At 36.4% G+C, this 25,550-nt stretch overlaps 1 protein-coding gene across 9 annotated transcripts in view; it reads right to left on the bottom strand.

The window, feature by feature from the left end:
• Positions 1-25,550, bottom strand: part of NAALADL2 (N-acetylated alpha-linked acidic dipeptidase like 2) — a 1,364,408-nt gene that overhangs the window by 468,859 nt on the left and 869,999 nt on the right. For all 9 annotated transcript variants that reach the window (XM_058730531.1, XM_058730530.1, XM_058730533.1 and 6 more), the window contains one exon: positions 13,242-13,392. In XM_058730531.1, the coding sequence (XP_058586514.1) occupies positions 13,242-13,392 (151 nt within the window). The remainder of the gene's footprint in view (positions 1-13,241; positions 13,393-25,550) is intronic.

Below are 25,550 nucleotides of genomic sequence, written 5' to 3'. Positions count from 1 at the left end.
GAGAGATTTTTAGAATTGCTCCATGAAAAAAAGAAAACAAAAGCACAATTAAGAATAATGAAATGCTTGGCACATGGGTGGCTCAGTCGGCTGAGCGTCAACTTCAGCTCAGGTCATGATCTCGCAGTCTGTGAGTTCTAGCCCCGCGTCAGGCTCTGTGCTGACTGCTCGGAGCCTGGAACCTGCTTTGGATTCTGTGTATACCTCTCTCTCTGCCCATCCCCTGCTCATGCTCTGTCTCTCTCTCTCTCTGTCAAAAATAAACATTAAAAAAATAATAATAATGAAATGCTACATTTTATGTAAACTCAAAGGGGAAATAAGAGAACATGCATTTATCTGCTTATTTTTTACAAAAAGAAACACAGGAAAGACCAATAAGGAGTGAGTGAAGTGAAATGGAAGAATTGAAGTGGGGGGGAACTTCCCTGAGTACCCATTTTTGTATAATTTTGACTTTTGGAACAATTTTTATACATATATATGTGTACTCAGGGTATACACACACACACACACACATATATGTGTATACACACACATATATGTGTATATACACACACACACACACATATATATATTTTAACATTTATTTATTTTTGAGAGAGAGCATGGAAAGTGAGTGGGGGAGGGGCAGAGAGAGGGAGACAGAGGATCCAAAGCAGGCTCCATACTATGAGCGCAGAACAGGATGCAGGGCTCCAACCCATGAACCATGAGATCATGACCTGAGCCAAAATCAAGAATCCATGCTTAATTGACTAAGCCACCCAGGCACCTTGGAACCATGTTATATTTGATACCAAAAGAAGTCATTAAAGACTGAGGGAATAAACAATTAATGTGAACTACAAATAGAAACCAATAAATCTAAAGACATTTTAAATAAATAACCACCACACTGAAGAGGGGGTGAGGATGAAGAACTAATTTTTGATCACAATATTTTTACTACATACCCTTCCTTTAAAGATAAGAACGGTATACACACACACATATATATACACACAGAGAACAGAAGTTCTTTATACTATTCTACCAAGTACTTTTAATCTTATATCAAAATGTAAAAATAACAAAAATAAACTAAGGAAATAAATTTATATAGGTTTCTATCCCTATTTTTAGGAAAATCAGCAAGATTTCATTCATATTCTTCTATCACCCCCATAGTTTCCCTATTACAAATTATGTAATCTTATGCCTCATAGTCATTGCACTTTGCTATTTACATATGAATATTGACAAACAGTTTCAAATCTTGTTTTATTTACCTGTATTTCCACTTGAAGTTTAGATTTACTTTATAATGAATTTGAAGTGAACTATAAAGAAATTAAACATTTTACTATGTCTGGTTTTGCAAAAGAAGAAAAATACACAAAAATCAAATGCCATGTATAAACATTCTTTTATATATACCATATATAAACACTTATATATATTTATATATTAATAAACATTTATATACAATTATACATAAACATTTGTATATATACATAAGTAAATATATATATATATATATATATATATATATATATATATAAAGATCTAATATACAAATAAACAATTTAGCATTTTATAGGCACATTAAGTAAAATAATTATAAGGGAAGGATTGAAAACATTTAGGAAACAAATGATCGTTAAAGAAATTCGATAGTATATTATTGGCTACTACTAACTTATGAGATTAAAAAAGTATTGCTATAGGGACTAAGAGACTACTATGCACAATTTTATAGGGAAAAAGTGGATAATGTAGAACAGATGGATGGATTCCTAGAAAACATAACCTACCAAAATAAATCATGAAGAAATAGAAAATGTGAACTGACAAATTACTAGTAAGGATTTTAAATCTAAAATCTCCCAACAAAGAAAAGCCCAAGGCCATATGGCTTTGCTGGTGAATTGTACCAAAAATTTAAAGAAGAGTTAATACCAATTCTTCTTAAAATCTTCCAAAAAAGAAGAAGAAGAAGAAGGAACACTTTCATACTTATTTTATAAAATCAGCATTAACCTGATACCAAGGCCAGATAGGGACACCACAAAAGAAGAAAATCACAGGTCAATATCTCTAATGAACATAGATGCAAAAATCCTTAACAAAATAGTAGCAAACAGAATTCAATGGTACATTAAATGGATTATACACCATGATAAAGTGGGATTTATTCTTGGAATATAAGGATGTTCACCATATGTATACCAGTGTAATACACCACAGTAACAGAAAGAAGAATAAAAATAGTATGATCTCAATAGATACAGGGAAGACATCTGATAAAATTCAATATCCTTTCATGATGAAAACTCCCAACAAAGTGGGTATAGAGGGCAAGTACTATAAACTAATAAAGACCATTTGCAACAAGCCCACAGCTAATCAATTCTTAACAGTGAAAAGCTGAAACTGAAAGCTTTTCCTCTAAAATCAGGAACAAGATCACCACTGTTATTCAACATTGTACTACAAGTCCTGGCCAGAGCAATTAGGATAGAGAGAAAAATAAAATGCATACAAATCAGAAAGGAAGAAGTGATGATAAATGACAAAACCCTAAAGACACCACCAAAAATCTGTTAGAATAAACAAATTTAGTGATGTATCAGAATACAAAATGAATATACAAAAATAAGTTATGTTTCTGTTCACTAACAATGAACTACTGGAAATGAAGAAAATAATCCCATTTACAATAGCATCAAAAGAATGAAATATTTAGGAGTAAATTTATATAACAGGGTGAAATATCTGTACACTGAAAACTGTAAGACATTGATTTGAAAGAAATTGGAAAAAAAGACACACAAATAAATGTGAAGATAGCCCATGTTCTTGGATTAGAAGAATTAATATTGTTAAAATTTCCATAATACAGGGACGCCTGGGTGACTCAGTCCATAAAGTGTCTGATTTCTGCTCAGGTCATGATCTCTCAGCTATGTTGACAGCTCAGAGCCTGGAGCCTGCTTCAAGTTCTGTGTCTCCTGTTCTCTCTGCCCCTCTCCGGCTTACACTCTGTTTCTGTCTCTCTTTCACAAACGAATAAATGCTAAATTTTTTTTTAAGTTTAAAAAATTTTCCATAATACCAAAAGAGGTCTACAGATTCAATGTAATCCTTATAAAAAATTTAATGGCATTTTTCACAGAAATAGAACAAACAATCCTAAACTTTTTATGGAACCACAAAAGATCCCAAATAACCAAAACAATCTTGAAAAGAAGACCAAAGGTGAAGGAACCATGTGTTCCAATTCAAAAGTATGTTACAGAGCTATAGTAATCAAAACAGTATGGTATTGTAAAAAACAGATATACAGATCAAGAGAAAAAAAAACAGAAAGCCTATAAATAAACATATCCACACATGGATAACTCATAATGGACAAGGAGCCAAGAATATACAATGGGGAATGGATAGTCTGTTAATAAATAATGTTGGTTAAATTGAATAGCCATATGGAAAAGAATGAAACTGGACCCCTATCTTACATCACTCACAAAAATCAAAGTGGATTAAAGATTTGAACATAAGACATGAAATCGTACAACTCCTATAAGAAAACATAGGTGGTAAGCATTTTACATTGGTATCAGCAGTGATATCTGGGGATTTGATACCAAAAGCAAAGGCATTTATTTATTTTGCAAAAGAAAAAATAAACAAGTGAGACTATATCAAACTAAAAAGCTTTGCACAGCAAATGAATCAATCAACAAAATGAGAAGGCATCCAATGGAATGGGAAAGTAGATTTGCAAATAACTCATCAGGTAGGAGTTACTATCCAAAAATTGAAAATATACAAGGAGGCCATATAATTCATTAGAGGGAAGAAGAAGAAGAAGAAGAAGAAGAAGAAGAAGAAGAAGAAGAAGAAGAAGAAGAAAGAAGAAGCAGCAGCAGCAGCGGGAGGAGGGGGAGGAGGAGGGAGAGGAGGGGGAAGAGGAGAAGGGAAGGAGGGCAAGGAGGGGAAGGAGAAGAAAAAGAAGAAAGAAGGAGAAAGAAGAAGAAGAAAAGAAAGAATCCCCAATTGAAAAGTGGGCAAAGGACCTGAATAGACATTTTTTTTCCAAAGACAGTATACAAATGTCCAGTAGGTGCATGAAAAGGTGTACAATATCACCAATCATCCAGGGAAATCTGCATATCAAAATTACACCTGTTAGGATGTCTATTATCAAAAAGTCAAGAGATACAAATGCTGGTAAGGATGGAGAGTGAAGGAAACCCTTGTATACTGTTGGTGGGACTATAATCTGATACAGCAACTATGGAAAACAGTATGGAAGTTCCTCAACAAAGACAAATAGTATTACCACATGACCCAGTAATCCTAATTCTGTGTATATATTGAAAGACAATGGAATTCCTATCTCACAAAGATAACTATATCCCTATGTTCATTGTAGCACTAGTCACAATCACTAAAGTATGAAAACCAACTATGTGTCAGTCTACAGATGAGTAACAAAGAAATTGTGGTATACATACACAAGGGTTATTATTCAGCCTTAAAAAATAGACAACTCCTGACATTTGAAACAACTTAGATGAACCTGAAGGATGTTATGCTAAGTGAAATTAGCCAGACAAAGAAAGACAAATACCGCATGGTATCATTTATATGTGGAATCTGAAAAAAAATACATACAAGATAGAGAGAGGAAAAAAGAAGGAGAAATAAAGAAAAGTTGAACTTATAGAAACAAAGTAGAATGATGGTTGCCAGGGTCTGTTAAGTGGGAGAAATTGGGACAGCCTGGCAACAGGGTACAAAACTGACATTATAAGAAGAATAAATAATGTCTGAAGATCTAATATTTAACATGGTGATTATAGGTAATGATATTGTATTACATAGTTGAAATTTGCCATGAAAGTAAAAAATTATATGTACTTACCAAAAAATAAAAGAATAAAAAGAAGGTAAATATAATAGGTGAGGAATGTGTTAATTAACTCAGTAGGAATCCTTCACAAGTTACATATGTATTGACTCATCATATTGTTTTCCTTAAATATACTGAAATTGTCAAGTATACCTCAGTAAAGTTGACAAATGGAAAAAAAATGAAAAGGAGTTAATGAAAATCTTAATTACCTTGACCTACTTAGAGAATTAAGCAATAGAATGTCACATTTAACATGGATATAGAAAGCTTTTCTGTAGTCACTATATTACTAACTTTAGTTTCCAGATTGCTTTGGCATAATATGGATTATTTTCGGCCAGTAACTAGAAAAGAAAAAAAATTAACACATACCATGTCCTGTTTTCTGAAAGACATCAACAAAGAATACTTTTGAGTTCACTATAATTTTTGATTTGGAAATCAACTTCCTTTTTTTTAAGTTTATTTATTTATTTTGAGCAAACTGGATGTGGGGCTTAAACACAAGAAACCATGAGATCATGACCTGAGGTGAAACCAAGAGTCAGATGCTCAACGTACTCAGCCACCCAAGCACACTGGAAATCAACTTCTTAAACCACTGAGACTTTCTATATAAGGCTATGAGAATTGTCTGATACTTCCGGAGTATAATTTGCCACATGTTGAAAATTCACTCTTCATAATGAATAGTTTAGAAATAATAAGATTGCTATTGTATTTATATAGTCTTTATCATTTGATAGTGAAAGTCAAAACAGACTACACTGATATTTTTATGATTCACATTAGTTCTATTAATGATATTTTCTCTAAGATAGCTTAAGTTTGGCAACACTAAAACCTCCTGCTACTATAGTTTACAGTTCCTGACCATAGCAGATAAAAAAGTATAAAAAGTAGCTGGGAAAAGTAAAATTAATTGTACTGTACAGCATAATTTATTATTTCTCAGATGTATTCTTGCTCTTTTATGCAATTTCGGCAGATATTTTCTGCTCAGCTACTGCCTACTACTTTGAAAAAGGGGTTGTACTTATGATATTATGAATTTGAATCTTTGAGAAAGATAATCAGATGGTTGTATTTTACACAGTTTAAAGCTATTAAAGAAAAAGGTTAATAAAGTTGGGGAAATGACAGGTTTGATTACATCCCACTAAAATAATCTATATAATTTTGTGATTGAAAAATAAAACAAGGTCTTTTGTTGTTGCTTTTCTTCACATACTTTGGTTAATTAATTATTCCATTTATTTATTTTATAATATATAATTGTTATTTTTGTAGATAAGAATAGAAACTATACTCTGGAAGAATAGTGGCAATTGCATATGATTCAATCTAAATTTGTTCTGATGTCATATTGAACAATTTGAACATGTTGATGTCTAAAACTGTAGGCAAGCTTTATAAATTTAGCATTGTATTTTGTGTTTCACTTGCAACATTACACTTAAGCAAGTGTTAAAAGCAGGGAAAAAACAAACACATGAAGCCAAGCGCTGTTTTTAACATTAAATTTGAATCATTTGTCAGATATCACACCAAATGCAACTCTAATTTTCATAAATCTCATTTACCTAAATTTTATGGTTGATGCCAGATAATGTTAGCAGAATCCCCATTTGGTTAGACGTTCTGCACTTGGGATTTAAAGTCTGGTTATGTTAATCTAGTTACTTTGATTAAGGTCAGTTTCTCTAAGTATCAATTTACTTATGTAGAAAGTGGGGACAATGAAAGCTGTCCGGCTGAAAGATCTAATAAGATAAAGCATACAAACTAGTCCTATAAAAATGTAAAACTAATTTTTTCTGTTGTTTCCATTAGCTTCTTATACTAATTGTGATGGAAATTCACTGATAAATCATTTTTTCAAGCAGTGGATTTTATCATCTTGGAATCCCCATAGATTTTTATGGGAACTTTGAATCTTAAACAAATGGATTATCTCCAATGAGTATGTGTTTAATTCAAAATAGAGAGTTCCAAGCACAATAATCAGTAAAGAACATCCTGAGTGACTAATAAACTACGTGGCACACACATATTATCTATGAACATAATCATTCAAAATATTCTCTAAGGGGCTATAATCTCAGACATTCTAGCAGTTATAAATTTCTCTGTTTGAGATCAAGAAAACCTATGTAACTAAAATTATTTTTCAAACAAAATTTAAATTTTTGCAAGGAGCAGTTTGAATTTAAACAATCTATCTTTTCAATATGGTGCAAATTAAACTCCCCAAGAAAAAAATCAGCTTAACAATGAGCCACTCTTTAAATAGTTCTTAGAATCAAGTTGGACAATATTTCATGTAAATCTGAAGCCTTCAGGACACATACAAGAACCACCAGTTAGAGTAAAATAATAAAAACACAGACACTTTATTTTTTCCCAACAAAATGACAAGGCATTTCATGCTGTGAATATCTAACACTTTGTTTTGACAACTAGGCACATATTTATATTTCCTGCTATTCTAGTGAGGGAATAGTTCAACACTGTCTCAGTTGATTTAGTGCCAACTGAAGTCAGTCTTCTGACATTTGTCCAGGTAACTGGACCAAGAACACCTGGAGAAGACTTGTCACAAATTACAGTGATGTTCTTTATTCTTTGAATGGTTTGGGTTGGCAGAGGTGATGTTGAACAGACAGCAGGTAAACAACACACAGATCCACTGAATTGTAACACTGGGAATATTAAATAAACTGTGTCATTTGATACACTTCACTAGAGTAAAACCACTGAAAAAACCCTTCCTCTCCAGAATCTAAAACAAAGAAAAAAAGGGGGAAAAACAGGATTGGAACAAATGGAGGGACATATACACAAAACTTTAAATCAAGATGGATTTCAGAAAGTAGGGTATAAGGAGAATTAAGTCTAAGTCAAGATAAAAGAAAATTTGGATTTCAATTAACTAGTTGTCCATAGATTAGACAGGAAGTTTTTTGGAGATGGTACTAAAAATAAATTCTATATCCAGCAGAAGTTTCAGAAGATAAATTATTTTTTTTAAAAAAAGAATATGGAAAGAAAAGAATTTTTAACTACTAATAGTATTTTTGGTCTGGTTGTCAGACAATCTGAAGCTTAGAAATTAGGGAAGGATTTTCTTTTCCACGTTTCAACATAGGCCAAATGATATATCCTTAAAGATACCCATTTCTCACCTCCCTATATTTATTCTCACCCTTAGCTTTCTGATTCACTCTTTGTTTCGAGCTTTACCAATTAATACATTAAAGTTAAGCATATCCTTGTTTATAACTGGTCACTGGTGTTATAATTATGAGCAGTTACTGTAAATGTTAGTTCTTATTCCACATTTCCATGAGCCCCCAGCTAACATGATGATAAGTTTTTGTCACTCAAAACCACATGAGCCCTAAAGTCTCTTAGAATTCTAAAATTGGATGGTTCTAGGGAATGAGGTATGCTTCGACTATAGTTTATTATAGTTGAAATACTTGCAGCAAGTTGGTGGAAGCAGTATGATGAAGTCTGCTGTTCTGGACACTTAATGTTTGAAACACTTGATAATTTATCAAAGGAATTAAGAGAATACATTAGACTTTAAATATCCTAATATCTTAAGCAGAATTTCTGCTGTTTTGAGTGGTACAATAGGTGTGAAAGAATTGACAGGAGCATTTAAGGAGAAAAAAAAAAACAACATGTATTTTGTAAACAAACCTGTCAGAGTTACAATGCTTATAGACACTTTTTTTTTTTTTTTTTTAGTTTTAATTAGGTTAATTAGAATCAGGGCACAGCCCAGGGTCAGAATCATCAAAGACAAGTAGTCATGTTAAGGGAACAAGTTACTCACTCAACCAATATTTACTGAGAGCTAATGGAGTAGAAAAACTGGGTCCAGGATCCAGAGCACATATATTCCTCAGTCCTGATTGGCATGGAGGCAGGGAAATGAAAGGCAGCAATATAAGATATTGAAAGAACAGTAATATGAGGTCACAAAGTTTAGGTCAGTAGTCCTAGTGGTCCAAATGTGATTTGGCAGATGAAGCATAGAATTCTTTAACTCATTGGGTCTCAAAATTCATTTGCATCACCTGAAGAATTTGTTAGAACACAGAAAGTTGGGCCCCTCTTTCAGAATTCCTATTTAAGTCTGGGGCAAAGTTTTAGATACTGCATTTCCTTACAAACCATCTTGTAAGATCTGTATCTCTATCTATGTATTTATTATATTAGTATGGTTCCTTTTAATGTGAAGAAAATAAGGTTCAGTGTGGTTAATATGCCAAATGAAGGTAAGAGCTTATTTCTGTTAAAAGAACGAGACTTTTTTTTTCAGTGTTATGGGAGGAAAGGTTATTTAAAATCTTTTTTACTCTTTGTTCTGATTCCATAATAATCAAGAACTTTTTGGATATGCAATGAGGCTTACTGAGCAAAACTATCTTACAGAAGTTTCTGTCTCTTATGTAAATCCATTTGGATCATGTATCATGGAAGAGTGCCTTGGCATTCTTGTTTAAAAAACACCTACTTGGGGCACCTGCGTGGCTCAGTGGGTTAAGCATCCGACTTCAGCTCAGGTCATGATTTAACGGCTGGTGATTTCAAACCCCACCTCGCTCGGGCTCTTTGCTGACAGCTCAGAACCTGGAGCCTGCTTCATGTTCTGTGTCTCCCTCTTTCTCTGCCCCTCTCCCACTCATGCTCTGTATTTGTCTCAAAAATAAATAAACATTAAAAAAATAATAAAAAAACACCTACTTGAATCAATACAAAAATTGTGGTATGCTTCCCAATAATAAAAGAAAATGACTTACTGATACATGCAACAATGAATAAACATCAAAGACATTATTGTGAGCAAAAGAACTTGCACACGATATACTTACTGTGTGTTTCTATTTGTACCAAGTTCTAAAATGTACCATGATAGGGGCGCCTGGGTGGCTCAGTCGGTTAAGCGTCCGACTTCGGCTCAGGTCACGATCTCGTGGTCCGTGAGTTCGAGCCCCGTGTAGGGCTCTGTGCTGACAGCTCAGAGCCTAGAGCCTGTTTTAGATTCTGTGTCTTCCTCTCTCTGACCCTCCCCCGTTCATGCTCTGTCTCTCTCTGTCTCAAAAATAAATAAACGTTAAAAAAAATTTAAAAAAAAAATGTACCATGATATATGTGAGCCTGGTGCTTAGCAAGGGCTGGTGATGGGAAGGACTCTGAACTCTCAGACGTGATGAAAATGTACTATAGCTAAATAGGCAGAGACATTACATGGGTATATCCTTTTGTCAGTTAAGATGTGTACATTTCAATCTGTGTAAATTTTCTGTGTAAAAATAGCAAGTGGCGCTGTGGGAAGTGAGAGATGCACAGACAACACAAAATATAAAACCAGAAATATAGATAGTTAAGGAAGCCAGGTGAGGCATATGGAAAGTTCATTATGCTATTCTGTTTATTATATATACATATATTAAAAAACAAAACCACAGACTTGGATTTTTATTATTCCATACCCTTCTTTAGAACTTAATTATCCTTAGATTGGTTAATAAAATAAAATTCCTAAAACTGGAAAAAGAAGTGCTTTTTTATATTACTTCCTCTAATAATCATTTACCTAACTATACTGTAGGGTATTAAGTCAGATACTTTTATTCACTTTGAACAAATATTTATTTGTAGCTTTTATTTACAATTCACAACCTGCCTTCTCCTTTTCCCTCTCTTCCTCCTCACAAAATTGAGGAGGGTTGCATTACATTTTTTAAAAATGTGACCCAAACCCCAAGATACAGAGATCTTAAGACAATTGCAGGAGGAAGGGATAAATGAATCAGAAGCCAGTGGAATAGGTCACTACAGTTCATGAGAGCTTCTCAGCAACCAGAGAAAAGAGAGAAAAGGGTTGAATCTTTTCATTTTCTTTATGTTTTATAGAGATTAATATGTAAAAGAAAAAAAAGAAACCCTCCCCCGGCCACACATATACATTGGCATGATATTTGTAAAGGAATTCTTCATGTGAGTACATTAGGAATAGAGTGATATTACTTATTTTATTTGTAATTTGTTATTGGGCCTAAGAATTCTGGCTTATAATTTTGCCCCAAATGGTTAGTTATTTCATCTTTGTTTAAGAATGTAGGCAGCAAGTGTGATTACTCACATTATAAAAATGCTTCTGTAAGAAGGATTCTAAAGGAATGATGGAAGTAGAAAATCATGATTTAGCAAATACCACAGAAATAATTGTAACAAACAAGAGTCATTGATGAATGCTGTTATTTATGAGGAAAAGTACAATAAAAAAAAGAGGATATTTAGGTATCTTTATAGTATCTTCCCAGAAGATATCCATGAATTACAACAGGGAAAAATAGTACCAATACAGGAGAGAAAACTGGCAAACACCAGTTTGAAACACATAGTTTTCATAACCAAGGGATAAAAGTTAATAGCATGGGAAATGACGCATATCCGCAATATGTACCTCCTCACATAATGCACTGAGGAGGGCACACCATCTCTTCTGCAGTATTCCTGCCAAAAACCTATAACCACAATTTAATCATTAGAAAATACTGGACAAACTCAGTTGAGAGATTCTACAAAATATACTGCCAGTATTCTTCAAAGGGTCAGGGTAATAAAAGAGATACTGAGGGATTATTTCAGATTGGAGAGGAGTAAGGAGACAAGGTAACTGAAATGTAGCATGGAATTCCAGACAGGATACTGGGTCAGAAAAAAAAAAAAGTCTATAATTAGTTAACAGCACTGTATCAATGCTAATTTTATGGCTTTGGTACCTGCATAATATTATGTAAGATGTTAATACGAGAGAAAGCTGGCATTAAGTTACACAGATTTTCTAAATACTCTATTTAAAACTGTTTGTGAGTTGAAATTATTTCAAAGAAAATAAGAGAAAAGAAAAAAGGGGGAAAAAAAGCATTCTGAGATTGCTTGAGAATCTGGCCAACATTTTGCTAGATAATACCGTATTCTAATTCATGAAATGACTGGAGCCAAAAACAATGTTAAGAGCAAATGGGGGTAATTGAGCAATTTACCAATTTAAAAGGAGTATTCATAAAGTAGCTTTGCGACAGCATGGCAGCCTACTGATTCATCACCAAGAGTTAGCCTCCACATGTACACGCCTGAAGCTGAGCTGTAACAGCCCAGGGAAGTCAGAGCATTTGCAAATGGGAGAGGTGGAATGACATTTTTGGTGATGCCTAGAAATCGTAGATGGACACGTCCTAATTTTAATTTCAAAATTCTAGCAATGAGGCAATAGACTGTAAAAACACAGATCAATAAGGTCTCAAGAAAAATTCTTAAATAGATTATTTAAAGTGTACGTGGGAGGACAAAGCAGTCACCAGTAGACCTAACACAGTTTATAAATTATAACTCATATTTGACACGATAGACTTCTTTCTTGGAGAGTTATTGATTAAGCAGAGAAGTTAATATAGATAGAGAGAGGATAACTGGACTTGAATAAGATAATTAGAATGTTCTTTGTGATGTTTTCTGGAAAACAGGGAGAAATTTTGGCAAAATACATGAATTATTACATGAAGTTTTTGTTACTTTAATTACTGGCAGTAGTGTCATGGTTAATGGGTTACTATCACCCTGGAAGAAGGTTCACAGAACTTCTTTGGCCAAGTCTGTATTAACGGACTACTTGTTAATGATACACTGGACAGAAATTCAATGATGCAGGGAGCACCTGCCAAAATCACAGGTGTCTTCTCTCTACCACATGACCTCCCCAATAACATGAACACAACTTATCGAGAAAGGGAAGGATATTTGATGCAAAGATGGCCATCTCTATGCCACCAGTGATTGATCCCTTCCTTTAGGGAGCCAGACAAGTCGTTCATATTAACTCCATTCTTCTCGAACATTATTTCCACTACTCACTCAAGACCATGTGTAACCCTAGACTCGGTACTGAAAGTAATTACAGACATCCGAAAGCAGCAGCTATTTCATCCTTCTAGGTATTTTTATGTTTTCCACTATTTGGAGTGCCTGTCCCACAGAGTATTAATTTATCTTTAAGTCAATCAATAATAATATAAAATATGTTTTCTCTTCGTTCACAATACTGCAATTTACCCAAACATCTATTACAGACTTCCAAAAGAGTTTTATTCCAACAAAGGGTAGCCTATAACTTGAGCAGATAAAAAAAATCATTTTTTAAATATGGGTGGTAAGAATTTTCCAACTTTGCCATTCCTTGATTAATTTAGGTGGTATGTACTCATAAGTTACAACCTGTAACAGTTAAGAGGATAATAAAGATTAACAACACACTTACCCACACTTGGATAACCAGGCGTAGAAGGGTCTCCTCCTGGGTTCAGTGACACCATGAAGGTATCATGGCTAAGATTTGCAGTCTTTGGTAAATCACAAGGATCAATATATAGAAGAACACCACCAAATCCAGCCTTTTCCAATAAGGAAAGCTAAAAGAGGAGAAAAAAAAAACTATTAAAAATATCAGATGCAAATATCTACTGTCCTGAACCTTCCTGAGGGCCCCCACTATACCAGTCACTCTGATCCCTGCCCTGGATGAGCCAACCAGATCTCTCAGATATAGCAACTGAGGAATACAAGGAACTAAGGGGCCTCCCTCTGAATGGTGAGTTCCTGCTCTGTCTCTGTCACTAAGGATTTTGAAAGTAGTTCCTGAATGGGGTGGCTAAGTGGCTTAGTTGGTTAAGCATCTGACTCTTGATTTCAGCTCAGGTCATGATCTTGCGGTCCATGAGATGAAGCCCCATGTCAGGCTGTGGGTTGACAGTTTGGAGCCTGCTTGGGATCTCTCTCTCTCCCTCTCTTTCTGCCCCTTCCCTAATCTCTCTCTCTCTCTCTCTCTCTCTCTCTCAAAATAAATAAATAAACTTAAAAAAAAGAAAACAATTCCTGACTACTTCATTTGAAACATATCTAATGCAGATTCCTCTCTCTTCTTTAGTAAGTATGATGGGGAGGATGAACTTGACATTTCATGTTCTTTTTGTTTTAACTTGGTCAATTAATTTTTTTGGGTAAAGAGTTTGTATACTTTAGGGTGATTTACCTGATGTGGAAAACAATAATCATAATTTGCTAATCCATTTGTTTCTCCTGAGAGGGGAAAGGTACTTAGGGGACACTGGGGAAAGAAATGATGGAGATGATGGCTAGGAATCACATTAAGTGTAGGCAGTTGCAATTCGCTGTGTGACTCTAGTTAACACTTGTGCTTCACTTCTCAATTACTGCTTCTCTTGTTTATTTTTACAGTGGACTAAGCAATACAGTAGCTTGTGGATCTGGCTGGACCCCATCATGAGGACAGAATCATGCTTATCTTCTCTTCCAATGTTCACTTGCACTTAGGGGGCACATAGTAGACATTCAAGAGTGTCGCTAAATGAAAGAACGAATGAGAAAGATGCTGGTTTGGCACGGCAGCTATTCTTGAAAAAAGAGAACTCTAAGAAAATACTTAGGATGTGCTTCTATTGGAAAAATAAAACATAATTGTACCTACAATATGGTTTTTACATAAAAGAAGTTATAGTAGAAAAATAAAAATACTTGATGTAAGTACATCACATTCATGGCATTTTTTCAACTCCTTTAAAAATATTCTGTAATTTCCCATTTTTGAGTAATGGACAAGTACATATTGTTTTAATTAATACATATTATATTAAACATACTTTATTATCAATCAGAAAAAAATAACCCTGATACCCTAAGCAAAGAATGTTCGACTCACATGTTGAGTCATGTTTTTCCTATCAGTGCTTTAATGAAAAGGGAGAAGAATTTAGGGAGGGGGGAGAAATGAGAAAAGGAAAAAAGAGCAAAGAACATGTCGATAAGAAGGCTGGATTTAAGACTGACTCTGAAAAGCTCACACTGAAGTCCTTAGGGAGGGTTTCTAATGTTTAGATGCTGAAATTGCTATTTCTAAAAAAAATGATCAATGGAATGATTTTGAATGTTCTGCTTACTATAGGAGAACATATTAAGAAAGAAATATGAACAACTCCAGAAAACAATTTTTAAGTATTAAAAATTACTTTAAAAAAATTAAGTAATTCATGATCACTAGACAAAAAAAAAGATACAGGCAAATAGTAACAATCCTATTATCCTATCTGTCAAAAAGTAGTAAATGTTAATATTTCTAAACTCTTTTATTAGGGCTTAGGCACATATACACATATACTTACAAAATAAGACCACTTACCATAAATTTTGCAACCTTTCTTTTTTTTTCTCATAATACCATATACTAAATATTGGTCCATGCTGATATAAGTACACTTTCATATAACATTAATAGCTGTACACTGTATATATGTGAATGCTATAAATAATACAATAATAAGATGTAGAAATGCTGCCAAATGTTATTTAACCAATCCTTCACTGTTATTTACATGAATTTTAACTTTTTGTATCATACTTCAATAAACTTCCTTATAGCTAAATCATTGCACAAATGTATATTTTCATGAAATATATTTCTACAGAAAGAATTTCTAGGTGAAAGTATTACTATTTTTTATGATTTTTGATAAAATATTTTCCCTCCAGAAAAGCTATATATAACTAGCTACATTCTTACCAGTCATATATCTGAGTACTTATTTCCTCCATCACCAGCATTGAATATTACTTTTTAAGAAATATTTGCCAATCTAGCCAAAAATTTACTGTCCATTTTTTAAAATTACAAGTGACGTTAAATTTATTTTTGCTCATAATTTTGGTCACTTGCATATTTTCTGAAGAATTACCTGATAGTGAAAATTTTTGTGATTCCTAGGATACTTATCCATTCACAACTATATACTGAGTGTCACTTTTTGCACATAATATGCTGGCATTGGCATATGGAGATAAGTAGGACAAAGTGCCTGCTCTTAGGAAGTCAGTTAACCAGTGGAGTGATTAATAGTTTTCATCTTAAGTGTTAACCCCAATTAACTGGCAACTAGTGGCTGCCTGGGGAAGCATTGCGAGGCCAAGTTCAGGGTCGGTGAAAAGTGGAAAATAGCTCTATGAGAGATGTCTGCCATGGACACAAGAAAGGCAAGTGATGATCCACATTTTTTGGTTGTTGTTGACCCTGCTTCAATGGGATAGTCAAATTATCTTCAAAAAATCTCTTTTAAAAAGGTCAATACATTAACTATTTGACTGCTTAAACTTGATGACACCTCGTGACTTAGAATTTATCACAGTCAAAAATAAAATGCTACAGTTGCATATTTTGCTTCTTGTGCTTATGACTGGTAATACATTGTGATTTCTTTTATAATCAATATATACCATGATATTTTTCTATACTTGACAGCTTATAATGAAGCTATGTAGTTTAATAGTATAGTATCTCTTGCTAGAGTTGATTACCTCCCTACAACGCTGAAGAGATAGCCTTATATGTGATTTTATCCCCTCTTCCCATCCTCTGCCTGTAATGGTTGGACCTGAGGGGGACAGGTCTTCAATGTTGTCAAATCTGGTTCATGATGCTGTCCCTTACTGGCCACCACAGAGCTCCTAAATAAGTAATTTGGTGGCCTAGTTTCAGAAATTATTACGGGATTTCCAATGAAGTTGGCAATTGAGGAAACTGCCTATATTAAATCAAATAACAAATGTTCCTCTACATTGTTAGAAATGCATTTTGAACATGGTGAGGTAGTGGTTACCTAAAATATTCAAAGGATCTACACGTATAGTGAGATCATATTCTTTAAAAATGCATTCAAAGACAAGTCAATATAAAAAGGAGTAAGCTAAGCTGTCACTGGGTTGTCTGCTTTTGACTGTCCCTGGGAGCACAAGTAGAAGTTATTAGCCCTGCCCAGAACCCTTCATACTTTTAGATCACTTGAGACCTAGGATGATTCTACGGGGGGTCTAATTCATGAAAAGAGAAGGCAAATGTAAAGCTAAGATTTCTTAACACAGAAGTTTGATTATCTTTTGCTTCTCTCTCTCAAGTATATAACGTGATAAGTTTAGCGTTCTTCATCATGTTTTCTACCTTGTAAACTAAGACAGTATTTGACATAAGAGGGAGACACAAAAAATGAGTCAAGCAAATGGCCCTGAGCTCAAGTGTTACAAGGTCATGAAGAAGCAACTCACAGCCACAGGCTAGTATAGTGTACTGAGCCATCAGTCTGTATCACCCTGCAAGGGCACCATTTCCTAATTTACATAAAATACTATAGGAACACATTTCCATGAAAGTAGAAATCATTAAATCAGCCTCCTACCCTTTTATTTAGCTCAAGGACTTACTAAGTCTTTGGTGCCTGAGATAGGGGCTGGGCTAGTAACTGAGAAATGGTCCCTAGTCTACCCTGGGACACTTCTGTTTCTATATGCAGAGTCAGTCAACTCCCTTCAAGCTAGGTCATGATTCCACCAACAAATGAGATGTTATTTGAAGCAATTATAGTCCTCAAAGTAAAATTTTATTGTATTTAACTTTTTTAATGTTTATTTTTGAGAGAGATAGACAGAGCGTGAGCAGGGGACGGGCAGGGAGAGAGGGAGACACAGAATCCAAACCAGGCTCCAGCCTCTGAGCTGGCAGCACAGAGCCCAGCATGGGGCTTGAACTCACAAACTGTGAAATCATGACCTAAGCTGAAGTTGGATGCTTAACTGACTGAGGCACCCAGGGGCCCCTACTGTATTTTTTATCTACAGGAATTAATAAGGATTTTATGGGTATTTTTAGTAGCACTAGATTGTGATCTGCTTGAAGACAGGAATGCTGTAGCTTCAATTTATATCCCCAGTGCCTAGAATAGTACCTGCTACCAAATGATTTTTCTCTTTTTAAGTTAATGAATAAATTAGTGTGTGTATCAATGAATGAACAAATGAATACACAGTGCATATGGGTACAAGTGTATTACATGAATATTATTTTGTTCTACATTTCACACCCACTGGCTGGAAAACATGCAATACATTTTGTGGCAGCTTGGATATACATGTGTTCGAATGTGAATAGAAGTATTAAACCAGCTTATTTCTGAAATTAACACACACACACACACACACACACACACACACACACACACAATTTGATGTGTTATGCTTAAACTTCCATAAAAATACATAATTAAAATAGAATTATTTTGTTTTGATTTTTGTGTTACTTCATTTTATGTTTTGTTATCTAAGAGTAGAGACAAGGAGTGTTAGAGACTAGCACACTAGGATTTGAACATGTGAGTTTGTCTTGTTGACAGGGTCTTGCAGATAAAATGTCTTTGGCTAACTTCAAGGAGGCTGATCCCATATTTCTTTCTGTGAAACATATTAATACATTTCTCCTTGTGTATAGTGTATAAAGCTAGGTCTTAACAGTTGCCAAATAATTGTTTCTGAAATAAATGGTACTACAAATCCATGGGCAGGATATAGCAGCCTTATTGAACAGATCTTACAAATCTCAAAGCTCCCTGAAAACTACTCACTCAGAGTAAGTAGTCTGGTACCTAAAAATGGTCCCACATAGGTTTATATTTCCACTGTCTTGGGGCAGGCAGCATGTGGGTGGCTGTATGGTATTCTTATATTCAGGGGGAGAAAAAAATCATTCAAAGAAGATCAAAGCCAGGAAGAGTGAAAGCGAAAGGACCCTGTTCTGATTCCTGACACTTATTAACTTCTGTTCTTACTTTTCAACGAAAACATTTTTTTTTCTCTTCCAGAATGAAGGTGCTGTTATGAGGTAGTCAATCCACTTCCTCAGTATCTTCAATGTGAATTCCACAACTAGACTTTAATCCATTCATAGATGTTCCTAAGTTGTGAATTCATCCTTTTGAATCCATCAAATGTCAGCCTTGTTCTTTTTATTTTCACTGATTACAATGCATGGAATCCCTCAACTACCACCTAATTTCAAGAACCTGAAGTTGAAAGCTTGTGTTTTCCTCTGTTACTTAGGTTCCTTAAAACACTGTCCAAGCACTAGAACCATTCTTCTGGCCTCCATAGCTAGAAAAGCTTTCTGAGTCTTCATGTGAAAACAAGAGCAAATATAACAATAAGAGGACCTTAGTCTTACAGATAAAATTACAGTCTACTGTTATGGGCTGAATTTTTTTCACCTTAAGATACGTATGCTTAAGTCCTAATCTTCAATACCTCAGAATGTGACTATATTTGGAAATAGAGTCTTTAAAGAGGTAATTAAGGTTAAATGAGGTCATATTTATGGACTCTAATCCAGTATGACTAGTGTCCTGAAGAAGAAGAGACGTATCAGAGATGTGTGTACATGGAGAAAAGGCACATGAGGACACACCAAAAAGGAGGTGATTAGCCAAAAAGAAAGGCCTCAGGCTAAACCAAACTTGTTAACACATTGATCTTAAATTTTCAGCACCCTCAAGCTGTGAGAAATTTTCTCTTTAAACTACCCAAAATACCCAAACTGTGGTATTTTGTTATGGCAGCCCTAGCAAACTCATACATTCACAGAAGGTGCCACACTTTATACAAAGACTTGGAAAAATTTTTGTGATCAGTATCTAAGCCTTCTGAGTCTTTTTTAAGCCAAATCATCTAGCACTAATTGCACATCTACTATGAGTCAGATAGTATCCCCAAAGTTATTTGTTGAATTTCATTTAGAATATCAAATACGTCATGTCAACTTCCACTAAGAAGTTGTTGAAATTGGAAGGAGAGAAGTCTCAGAAGAAGCCAAACCTGTCAACACCCTGATCTTGGACTTCTGACTCTAGATGGAGAGTTCCGGAAGATGGCGGCGTAGGAGGACGCTGGGCTCACCGCGCGTCCTGCTGATCACTTAGACTCCACCTACACCTGCCTAAAGAACCCAGAAAACCGCCAGAGGATTAGCAGAACGGAGTCTCCGGAGCCAAGCGCAGACGAGAGGCCCACGGAAGAGGGTAGGAAGGGCGGCGAGGCGGTGCGCGCTCCACGGACTGGCGGGAGGGAGCCGGGGCAGAGGGGCGGCTCGCCGGCCAAGCAGAGCCCCCGAGTCGGGCTGGCAAAAGCGGAGGGGCCGGACGGACTGTGTTCTGACAGCAAGCGCGACTTAGCGTCTGGGAGGTCATAAGTTAACAGCTCTGCTCAGAAAGCGGGAAGGCTGGAGGACAAAGGGAGGGAGAGCTGCTGAGCCCCCGGACAGACGGCAGAGCTCAGCTTGGCGGGGAACAAAGGCGCTCGCCAGCGCCATCTCCCTCGCCCATCCCCCAGCCAAAATCCCAAAGAGAACCAGTTCCTGCCAGGGAACTTGCTCGCTCCGCGCAAACACCCAACTCTGTGCTTCTGCGGAGCCAAACCTCCGGCAGTGGATCTGACTCCCTCCCGCTGCCACAGGGCCCCTCCTGAAGTGGATCACCTAAGGAGAAGCGAGCTAAGCCTGCCCCTCCCGCCCCCGTGCACCTTGCCTACCCACCCCAGCTAATACGCCAGCTCCCCAGCACCACAAGCCTGGCAGTGTGCAAGTAGCCCAGATGGGCCACGCCACCCCACAGTGAATCCCGCCCCTAGGAGAGGGGAAGAGAAGGCACACACCAGTCTGACTGTGGCCCCAGCGGTGGGCTGGGGGCAGACGTCAGGTCCGGACTGCGGCCCCGCCCACCAACTCCAGTTATACACCACAGCACCGGGGAAGTGCCCTGCAGGTCCTCACCGCTCCAGGGACTATCCAAAATGACCAAACGAAAGAATTCCCCTCAGAAGAATCTCCAGGAAATAACAACAGCTAATGAACTGATCAAAAAGGATTTAAATAATATAACAGAAAGTGAATTTAGAATAATAGTCATAAAATTAATCGCTGGGCTTGAAAACAGTATACAGGACAGCAGAGAATCTCTTGCCACAGAGATCAAGGGACTAAGGAACAGTCACGAGGAGCTGAAAAACGCTTTAAACGAAATGCAAAACAAAATGGAAACCACGATGGCTCGGATTGAAGAGGCAGAGGAGAGAATAGGTGAACTAGAAGATAAAGTTATGGAGAAAGAGGAAGCTGAAAGAAAGAGAGATAAAAAAATCCAGGAGTATGAGGGGAAAATTAGAGAACTAAGTGATACACTAAAAAGAAATAATATACGCATAATTGGTATCCCAGATGAGGAAGAGAGAGGGAAAGGTGCTGAAGGGGTACTTGAAGAAATTATAGCTGAGAACTTCCCTGAACTGGGGAAGGAAAAAGGCATTGAAATCCAAGAGGCACAGAGAACTCCCTTCAGACGTAACTTGAATCGATCTTCTGCACGACATATCATAGTGAAACTGGCAAAATACAAGGATAAAGAGAAAATTCTGAAAGCAGCAAGGGATAAACGTGCCCTCACATATAAAGGGAGACCTGTAAGACTCGTGACTGATCTCTCCTTTGAAACTTGGCAGGCCAGAAAGGCTTGGCACGATATCTTCAGTGTGCTAAACAGAAAAAATATGCAGCCGAGAATCCTTTATCCAGCAAGTCTGTCATTTAGAATAGAAGGAGAGATAAAGGTCTTCCCAAACAAACAAAAACTGAAGGAATTTGTCACCACGAAACCAGCCCTACAAGAGATCCTAAGGGGGATCCTGTGAGACAAAGTACCAGAGACATCACTACAAGCATAAAACATACAGACATCACAATGACTCTAAACCTGTATCTTTCTATAATAACACTGAATGTAAATGGATTAAATGCGCCAACCAAAAGACATAGGGTATCAGAATGGATAAAAAAACAAGACCCATCTATTTGCTGTCCACAAGAGACTCATTTGAGATCTGAGGACACCTTTAGATTGAGAGTGAGGGGATGGAGAACTATTTATCATGCTACTGGAAGCCAAAAGAAAGCTGGAGTAGCCATACTTATATCAGACAAACTAGACTTTAAATTAAAGGCTGTAACAAGAGATGAAGAAGGGCATTATATAATAATTACAGGGTCTATCCATCAGGAAGAGCTAACAATTATAAATGTCTATGCGCCAAATACCAGAGCCCCCAGATATATAAAACAGTTACTCATAAACATAAGCAACCTTATTGATAAGAATGTGGTCATTGCAGGGGACTTTAACACCCCACTTACAGAAATGGATAGATCATCTAGACACACAGTCAATAAAGAAACAAGGGCCCTGAATGATACATTGGATCAGATGGACTTGACAGATATATTTAGAACTCTGCATCCCAAAGCAACAGAATATACTTTCTTCTCGAGTGCACATGGAACATTCTCCAAGATAGATCATATACTGGGTCACAAAACAGCCCTTCATAAGTTTACAAGAATTGAAATTATACCATGCATACTTTCAGACCACAATGCTATGAAGCTTGAAATCAACCACAGGAAAAAGTCTGGAAAACCTCCAAAAGCATGGAGGTTAAAGAACACCCTACTAAAGAATGAGTGGGTCAACCAGGCAATTAGAGAAGAAATTAAAAAATATATGGAAACAAACGAAAATGAAAATACAACAATCCAAACGCTTTGGGACGCAGCGAAGGCAGTCCTGAGAGGAAAATACATTGCAATCCAGGCCTATCTCAAGAAACAAGAAAAATCCCAAATACAAAATCTAACAGCACACCTAAAGGAAATAGAAGCAGAACAACAAAGGCAGCCTAAACCCAGCAGAAGAAGAGAAATAATAAAGATCAGAGCAGAAATAAACAATATAGAATCTAAAAAAACTGTAGAGCAGATCAACGAAACCAAGAGTTGGTTTTTTGAAAAAATAAACAAAATTGACAAACCTCTAGCCAGGCTTCTCAAAAAGAAAAGGGAGATGACCCAAATAGATAAAATCATGAATGAAAATGGAATGATTACAACCAATCCCTCAGAGATACAAACAATTATCAGGGAATACTATGAAAAATTATATGCCAACAAATTGGACAACCTTGAAGAAATGGACAAATTCCTAAACACCCACACTCTTCCAAAACTCAATCAGGAGGAAATAGAAAGTTTGAACAGACCCATAACCAGCGAAGAAATTGAATCGGTTATCAAAAATCTCCCAACAAATAAGAGTCCAGGACCAGATGGCTTCCCAGGGGAGTTCTACCAGACATTTAAAGCAGAGATAATACCTATCCTTCTCAAGCTATTCCAAGAAATAGAAAGGGAAGGAAAACTTCCAGACTCATTCTATGAAGCCAGTATTACTTTGATTCCTAAACCAGACAGGGACCCAGTAAAAAAAGAGAACTACAGGCCAATATCTCTGATGAATATGGATGCAAAAATTCTCAATAAGATACTAGCAAATCGAATTCAACAGCATATAAAAAGAATTATTCACCATGATCAAGTGGGATTCATTCCTGGGATGCAGGGCTGGTTCAACATTCGCAAATCAATCAACGTGATACATCACATTAACAAAAAAAAAGAGAAGAACCATATGATCCTGTCAATCGATGCAGAAAAGGCCTTTGACAAAATCCAGCACCCTTTCTTAATAAAAACCCTTGAGAAAGTCGGGATAGAAGGAACATATTTAAAGATCATAAAAGCCATTTATGAAAAGCCCACAGCTAACATCATCCTCAATGGGGAAAAACTGAGAGCTTTTTCCCTGAGATCAGGAACACGACAGGGATGCCCACTCTCACCGCTGTTGTTTAATATAGTGCTGGAAGTTCTAGCATCAGCAATCAGACAACAAAAGGAAATCAAAGGCATCAAAATTGGCAAAGATGAAGTCAAGCTTTCGCTTTTTGCAGATGACATGATATTATACATGGAAAATCCGATAGACTCCACCAAAAGTCTGCTAGAACTGATACATGAATTCAGCAAAGTTGCAGGATACAAAATCAATGTACAGAAATCAGTTGCATTCTTATACACTAACAATGAAGCAACAGAAAGACAAATAAAGAAACTGATCCCATTCACAATTGCACCAAGAAGCATAAAATACCTAGGAATAAATCTAACCAAAGATGTAAAAGATCTGTATGCTGAAAACTATAGAAAGCTTATGCAGGTAATTGAAGAAGATATAAAGAAATGGAAAGACATTCCCTGCTCATGGATTGGAAGAATAAATATTGTCAAAATGTCAATACTACCCAAAGCTATCTACACATTCAATGCAATCCCAATCAAAATTGCACCAGCATTCTTCTTGAAACTAGAACAAGCAATCCTAAAATTCATATGGAACCACAAAAGGCCCCGAATAGCCAAAGTAATTTTGAAGAAGAAGACCAAAGCAGGAGGCATCACAATCCCAGACTTTAGCCTCTACTACAAAGCTGTCATCATCAAGACAGCATGGTATTGGCATAAAAACAGACACATAGACCAATGGAATCGAATAGAAACCCCAGAACTAGACCCACAAACGTATGGCCAACTCATTTTTGACAAAGCAGGAAAGAACATCCAATGGAAAAAAGACAGTCTCTTTAACAAATGGTGCTGGGAGAACTGGACAGCAACATGCAGAAGGTTGAAACTAGACCACTTTCTCACACCATTCACAAAAATAAACTCAAAATGGATAAAGGACCTGAATGTGAGACAGGAAACCATCAAAACCTTAGAGGAGAAAGCAGGAAAAGACCTCTCTGACCTCAGCCGTAGCAATCTCTTACTCGGCACATCCCCAAAGGCAAGGGAATTAAAAGCAAAAGTGAATTACTGGGACCTTATGAAGATAAAAAGCTTCTGCACAGCAAAGGAAACAACCAACAAAACTAAAAGGCAGCCAACGGAATGGGAAAAGATATTTGCAAATGACACATCGGACAAAGGGCTAGTATCCAAAATCTATAAAGAGCTCATCAAACTCCACACCCGAAAAACAAATAACCCAGTGAAGAAATGGGCAGAAAACATGAATAGACACTTCTCTAAAGAAGACATCCGGATGGCCAACAGGCACATGAAAAGATGTTCAACGTCGCTCCTCATCAGGGAAATACAAATCAAAACCACACTCAGATATCACCTCACGCCAGTCAGAGTGGCCAAAATGAAGAAATCAGGAGACTATAGATGCTGGAGGGGATGTGGAGAGACGGGAACCCTCTTGCACTGTTGGTGGGAATGCAAATTGGTGCAGCCGCTCTGGAAAGCAGTGTGGAGGTTCCTCAGAAAATTAAAAATAGACCTACCCTATGACCCAGCAATAGCACTGCTAGGAATTTATCCAAGGGATACAGGAGTACTGATGCATAGGGGCACTTGTACCCCAATGTTTATAGCAGCACTCTCAACAATAGCCAAATTATGGAAAGAGCCTAAATGTCCATCAACTGATGAATGGATAAAGAAATTGTGGTTTATATACACAATGGAATACTACATGGCAATGAGAAAAAATGAAATATGGCCTTTTGTAGCAGCGTGGATGGAACTGGAGAGTGTGATGCTAAGTGAAATAAGCCATACAGAGAAAGACAGATACCATATGGTTTCACTCTTATGTGGATCCTGAGAAACGTAACAGAAACCCATGGGGGAGGGGAAGGGAAAAAAAAAAAAAAAAGAGGTTAGAGTGGGAGAGAGCCAAAGCATAAGAGACTGTTAAAAACTGAGAACAAACTGAGGGTTGATGGGGGGTGG

Source organism: Neofelis nebulosa, chromosome 5 (genome assembly GCF_028018385.1).
Source record: "Neofelis nebulosa isolate mNeoNeb1 chromosome 5, mNeoNeb1.pri, whole genome shotgun sequence".
Taxonomy (NCBI): Eukaryota; Metazoa; Chordata; class Mammalia; order Carnivora; family Felidae; genus Neofelis; species Neofelis nebulosa.
This window is presented reverse-complemented; position numbering and strand designations above follow the sequence as displayed.